General features: G+C 50.5%; 2 protein-coding genes across 2 annotated transcripts; both read right to left on the bottom strand.

Moving 5' to 3' along the window:
* Window positions 1-389: 389 nt before the first annotated feature.
* On the bottom strand, window positions 390-2,466 carry LOC119375086 (uncharacterized protein K02A2.6-like). Its single transcript, XM_037645281.1, has 2 exons — window positions 1,873-2,466; window positions 390-1,277 (listed from the first exon to the last, which is right to left on the bottom strand). Exons 1-2 carry the CDS (start codon window positions 2,464-2,466, stop codon window positions 390-392), a joined length of 1,482 nt encoding a protein of 493 aa, XP_037501209.1.
* A 171-nt stretch (window positions 2,467-2,637) lies between these two features.
* On the bottom strand, window positions 2,638-4,293 carry LOC119375085 (uncharacterized protein K02A2.6-like). Its single transcript, XM_037645280.1, has one exon. It carries the CDS (start codon window positions 4,291-4,293, stop codon window positions 2,638-2,640), a length of 1,656 nt encoding a protein of 551 aa, XP_037501208.1.
* Between the last annotated feature and the right edge of the window lie 2,179 nt (window positions 4,294-6,472).

Genomic DNA, 6,472 nt, shown 5'->3' with positions numbered 1-6,472 from the left:
AAGTTTGGGAACTTTCTCTACGTCGATGAAGAAATAATGTAATTAAGGTCAGATGGCTAGGGTTAGTCTGAAGGTTCCATTCCATGCGTGACTTCTGTGGACAGCATAGACACGGCATATTCGGCGAGCAGACCTGTTAATCTGTGAGGACATTTGCATAGGTAGTCCTCGAATTTAAAAATCGGGCAGTTGTTTTGCCACTCAGATGCGCCGTAAAATGTATTTACCTCACGTTTTTGTTACGTCGCTGTCGAGATACTACACGGAAGGCAGATAACGAAAGAAGAACGACGATTTATTGAGCAGCTTGCTTTTATACGAAACGCATGTGACGTGGCAGTGACGTGCATTGATAAGACTGCATACGCTGACACATCATCTCTCCCCCTTTAAAAGCCATAACGTTCAGGTGGTTTCCGTGGCCGGGTCGATCTTCGCACGAGCGTTGGTGGTGATTCCGCCGCTGTTTCTTCCGGACTGTCTTGCACCTTTTCCCCAGTCTCTTCGACTGGCTCCTGCTTGTTTTTCTGGCCGGGGTCACTGTCCACCGATTCAGCTCGACGTCTTAGCTGATCTAGATGCCGTCGGTGCTGTCCTTGAGCACAATCCACGGTGACCATCCTGGAACCTTTTTGGTCGTGCACTACTCCTGGAATCCACCTTCGACTTCTTCCAAAAGTGCGCATCCACACCGGTTCTCCTGCATTAAATTTTCTCGTAGCTTCTGCTGGCAAACCATCAGCATACTTTTCTTTCGGCTTAATGCTGTCTATCTTCGTCCTAATCTGGTAACCCAGCAAACGTTCAGCCGGTGACTTGCCATCCTGCCCGGGTGTTTGGCGGTACCTGCACAAAAACCGATCCAACCGCGTTATCAAGTCCTTGCCCGGATTTTTCTTTAGTCCTTCCTTGAGCGTGCGCACCGCTCTCTCGGCTAACCCATTAGATTGGGGATGATAGGGGGCTGTTGTTAGTTGCTGCACCTTGTTACGGGCCAAGAACTCGCGAAAAAAACCGCTCACAAACTGAGGTCCATTGTCAGACACGAACGTTTTTGGAAGCCCAAACCGTGCAAATATTGACCTCAGGGCTCTGACCGTGGTTTCAGACGTGGCAATCTTCATTGGCACCGCTTCGATCCATTTCGTTTCCGAGTCTACGATGACCAAGACCATGTGTCCGTCCACCGGACCTGCAAAATCAGCGTGCAGACGGCTCCAACCTTCCCCGGTCGCTGGCCATGTCGCAGGTACCTGGGCAGGTGGCATCGCGGAAGCCTGTGCACAAACAGAGCATGATTTCACCAGTCGTTCAATGTCAGAGTCTAGTCCCGGGTACCAAAATAGCGTTCTGGCGATACTCTTCATGGAAACCATACCAGGATGAGTTTCATGCAGCAGGCTTAGTGAGCGTCTTCTTGCCGCAAAGGGTAAAACAATGCGATGACCCCAGTACACCAAATTGTCACTTACGGTCAGTTCCATCCTTCTGTTGAAGTACGGCCGGTACTGCTCGTGATTCTGGGATCGAAACACCGGCCATCCTGCAAAAATCCATTCTTTGACCTGCTGGAGAGTGGTGTCTCGATCAGTCATTTCTTTCACCTCTCGGGCGCATATCGCCGTTTCCTCCATCGCTTGGGCGAACAAAACGTACTCCTGTTCGTCGGAATGGCCTTCTCGTGGCTCTGAACCAGGTAGTGGCAATCGGCTGAGGGCATCTGCGTTTGAATGGTCACTGCCTTTACGATACTGCACCGTATAGCTGTAATTAGCGAGAAACAAGGCCCAACGCTGAATTCGGGCGGCTGCCATCGGGGGTATCGCCTTTTTTTGGATTTAATAAACCAGTAAGTGGTTTGTGGTCAGTCACCAGGACAAACTCATGTCCGTACAAGTAGTCCTTGAATCGGGCAACCCCGAACACGAGTGCCAGGGCCTCTTTTTCCAACTGCGAGTAATTACATTCTGCCCTTGTAAGCTTCCTGGAGCGGAAACCAATAGGGTAATCAACGCCATTGACACGGTGAGACAAAACGGCTCCGATACCTTCTGGTGACGCATCACACTCCAGCCTCAACGGCTTATCAGGATCAAAATGGGCCAAAAACTGGGAGTCCTCCATGGCCTCCTTAACTTTCCGAAAAGATTCTTTGTGTTCCTGCTTCCACTGCCACTTGGCACCTTTGGCGAGAAGGGCGTATAGCGGAGCGAGCACGGTCGCCAGGCTCGGCAAGAAGTTGCCGTAATAGTTCACAAGACCTAAAAATGCTTTGAGCTCACTCACCGAAGTGGGCTCTGGGGCTTCGCGAACGGCCTTGATGTTCTCGTCTTTTGGCCGCAGTCCTTTAGCGTCGATACGATGGCCGAGAAAGGTGACCTCGCCTTGACGAAATTTGCATTTTTCCTTGTGCAACCGTAGACCATATTCTCGCAATCTCTGGAGGACTTTCCGCAGCCGTGACATGTCACTTCGCTTTTCCGCGACGATAATATCATCCAGATACACCTGTACTCCTGGAATATCGCTCAGAAGCGCGTCCATCCGTCTCTGAAACACGGCCGGTGCAGAACTTACGCCAAAAGGCAGCCGTTTAAAACAGAAAAGACCTTTTTGAGTGTTCAAGACTGCTATCTTCTAAGCGTGCTCATCCAATGGTAGCTGGTTGTAGGCCTGGCGCAGGTCCAACGTCGTGAAAACTTCCCCGCCATTCAGTTTCGCAAAAATGTCCTCCACTCGTGGCAACGGGTACTGCTCCGTCGCAGTGGCCGCATTGACCGTCATCCGAAAATCTCCGCAAATTCTGAGCGACCCATCCTTCTTTAGAACGGGTACGACTGGTGTTGCCCACTCGGCGGTTTTCACAGGCGTGAGGACGTCTTGGGCTACTAGCTGATCCAGCGCATCCGACATCTTGTCCCTCAAGGCGTAAGGTACAGTCCGGGCCTTGAAAAACCGTGGAACCACGTTTTCTTTCAACTGGAATGTCACCGGAGGTCCCTTGCACAATCCGAGACCAGGAGCAAAGACGTCAGCATATTCGCTGAGTAGGGCCTCTAGTCCCGTGTTGGGTCCGTTGAACTTGATCGGTTGCACGCTCGCGACGATGTTTGTCAGCATGGGCACTCCGATTTCATTGAAAGCCTTGATCGTGTCTCTGCCACATAACGACGGTCCCAAGCTGTCGACCACTACGACCGTGCCTTGCCTATCCTTCCCATCGCATCTGGCCGTCATGCATAGTTGTCCAAGCACTGGAAGTTCACCCAACAGACAGGACAGTTTCAGCTGCGTTTTTCGCAACGGCGGCCACTTCATTTCGTATTTCCGAGACACCGCTGCTGAAATGATGCTTACAGGTGATCCGGTGTCGACCAGCATTGTTAGCGGAACGTTATCCCAGCTGACGACTTTGTAAATGGGTTTAACTTTGCGGATGCTTGCTTCTTGGTGAAGGACGGCCTCTATGGTGTACAAGGCCTCGTTATCATCCGAGGTTGTGCAGTCTTCAGCTACCGTTGCGTACGCCCCTTGCCGTCGTCTATCCACATGTGGCATCTGTTGTCGGTGAATAGATGTGGCTGACTGGCACATTCGGCTCAGGTGGCCTCGTTTGCCGCACCTGTGGCACACCGTACGCAAGTGTTTACATTCATCCTCGGCATGTCTTTCGTTACCACACCGTCCACATTGGCCGCACAGATCCGGCTTTGGCCGAGCTTTCCCAGTCCGGCTCCTTTGGCGTGCAAAATTTACCGAACCTTGCTCTGTAGAGTGCATTATTCGGGCGTTCTCAGCGGCTTCTTGTGCCGAAATTGCAAAGCATTCTGCCTGTTCTAGCGTGAGCTTCCGTTGCGTCAGTAAGTGTCGCCTAACATCTTCATCGTGCACGCCACACACAATTCGGTCTCTCAGCATGCGCTCCAACGCTGCCCCGAAATTGCACTTTTCCGCCAGCCGCCTAATTTCGGCAATGAAATCCTGAACAGACTCACCGGCTTTCTGTGCTCGCATGAAGAATGCATAGCTTGCAGCGGTCTCGTTGACATGCGGAGTATAATATTCTTCCAAATGCCCAACGACTTCATCGTAGCTGAGTTCGTTGACCTTCCTCGGGTGGCAACGCCCCTGAACCATTCCCACTGCGCTGTCCGTGAGCGACGATATCAGGAGTGCTCGCTTCTTCGTTTCGTCTGCGATGTTTTTGGCTTCGAAGTAAGCCTCCAGACGAACACGATACGTCGGCCAGGTACCATCTGCACCTCCGAATTCTGGCGGCCGCCCGGCACTCATGTTCGCGCGGGTCTGCTCGTCGCCACTGTTACGTCGCTGTCGAGATACTACACGGAAGGCAGATAACGAAACAAGAACGACGATTTATTGAGCAGCTTGCTTTTATACGAAACGCATGTGACGTGGCAGTGACGTGCATTGATGAGACTGCATACGCTGACACATCAGTTTTAGATATCATCTTCACTTACATGTGTTTGAAGCTCCTTTTCAAATATATATATATATATATATATATATATATATATATATATATATATATATATATATATATATATATATATATATATATATATATATATGTGACGCTATGAATGAGAGACGGGCCGTGGCTCATACGCCATACTTTTATTCCATCCACGCGCACTTCTTCATCCTCGGCTTCTCCTACCATGGCTTCGTACGTCACATGATTCCTCCTCCCCCCGAAAGAAGGTGTGAGTTACAAAGAACGAAAAGGAAACAAGGAGAGGCTTAGAAGTGACAAATCTCAAAATGCACAAATCGTTCCGTGCCCCAATGTAGTTCCGTAAACTTGCAGAAAACTTCAAGGCAGAGTGCAGCAGTCCGATGATGTTGAGAAGAGCTCTGGTGGTCGAGGCTGGCTGTTGCGTTCTGGAGGACACAAGCATGCCTTGCACATGGACACTGATCTCAACACAGTTGTTAGACATGTCACAAGTGAATCATATTGGAACACTTTGTAACGCCGGCAGCTCGGATGTCGTCGGCGTCCGTTTGTCGTGACCGTTACACATGCGGTGCTTCTACTTATTCTATCCGTTGAACGAGGGTGATGGGGCGATGGCCGTGTTCTTTCAGAAGAAAACTTGGTTGTTTTGTGCCGGTTTCGTCGTTTGTTGTGATGTTGTCTCACATGGTTGGTTCGTAGGCACAGTCTTGATGCCTGACATTGAAGGCGTCTCTGACGACGTTCCTTTCGGTGAAGTTGTCTTGAATTTGATGGTTTCTTAGTCTTGAGCGAGGCATCTTGAAGTTGTCTTCGCTTCAGTTGGCTCGCTTTCAAACGTCTTTCCGATTGTGCTTCTGATATTTGTAGTTGTCCTTGCCGGAGTGCCTGTTGCTGCCCCTTAATTTGGTCGATTTGCTTGGGTAGGCCTTGCTGATGATGCTGCAGAAATTGCTGAAGCGACAGCCCTTTTGAAGCATGACGTTGATTTTCGTGGCAACTTGATGTAGTGTCCACTAGGTAGCTGGTGCTATGCTTTTCGGGCAGTGAAGTTGGTGCGAGCTCTTCAAAGGCTGCTGCAACGCCGTTAATTACAGACGCCTGTGGCAGCCGGCAACGTTCCACGCTTGATGCCTCTGAGCTTTCTGTGTTGTTTCGACTCTCGGGTGGGTGTGGACTTGACGGTGATGCCGTAACAGGCGTGGCTTGGTCAGACTCCGATTGCGAAAGGTTGTCTCTATGCGCACCTACCGAGCGACGCTGTTCTGACGCATGAATCTGTACGGAAGGGACGTGGCTTGGTCGAGTATCGTCACAGTTCCTCAGCTCTAACCCGACCGTAGCGAGCTTGTGAGGTGTGAGGTGAACGTTGGGAGCAACTGGAGATCCACATGATGCAAAACCAGGTGGTGGGTGAAGTGTGCGATACGGGGAGCAGAGTGCATAAGGTGGTTCAGTTGCATGAGTCCTATGGTTCAATGACGACGTAGAAAAGGCTGATTTTCGTTCAGTATCAAAGCCCGGTGGAAGATTGAGTCTCCGTGGAAGATCTCCATGCCTTTCAGTGAGCGGATGCTTTAATCTGTCTGTGGGGAATCGAGAATTCATGCTTGGTGTTCGGATGCGTGAAGACTGCTTTTGACTGTGACGACTGAGTGCGATTGTCTCCACATGGTTGTTTATAAGCAAGTCTTTGTCGTAGTCGTTAAAACGGGTAATCATCTCTTCTTAGATCTTTTTCCATGACTCGTTGTTTTGAAATATGTGTGTGAGGTAAAATCGGAATGCCTCACCGGTGACGTAGTCATTGAAGTTGGTGACCATCTCCCTTTCCGACCATGATGCAGCGGTAGCGTGGAGCTCGAATAGGTCGAACCACTCCTGCACGGGTCCATCGTCCGCTGATCCGGTGTACTTGGGGATGTCAAGGTCAGCCGATGGTTCTGTCATGATGCTGGTCGCTGTGGCAGCAGGATCTGCTTCGGTGGT

The sequence above is a fragment of the Rhipicephalus sanguineus genome, chromosome 11, assembly GCF_013339695.2.
Source record: "Rhipicephalus sanguineus isolate Rsan-2018 chromosome 11, BIME_Rsan_1.4, whole genome shotgun sequence".
In the NCBI taxonomy this organism is placed as follows: domain Eukaryota; kingdom Metazoa; phylum Arthropoda; class Arachnida; order Ixodida; family Ixodidae; genus Rhipicephalus; species Rhipicephalus sanguineus.
Note: the sequence above shows the minus strand (reverse complement) of the source record. Positions and strands in the feature narration are given on the sequence as shown.

Bases quoted from the DNA above. Each gene is read 5' to 3' on its own strand.
- LOC119375086 (XM_037645281.1), bottom strand. From the start codon at position 2,466: ATGTCACGGCTGCGGAAAGTCCTCCAGAGATTGCGAGAATATGGTCTA. The intron at 1,278-1,872 runs GTGACTGACCAC...GTTTGTGCACAG, and splicing joins ACGGACATGAGTTTGTCCTG to GCTTCCGCGATGCCACCTGC.
- LOC119375085 (XM_037645280.1), bottom strand. From the start codon at position 4,293: ATGAGTGCCGGGCGGCCGCCAGAATTCGGAGGTGCAGATGGTACCTGG.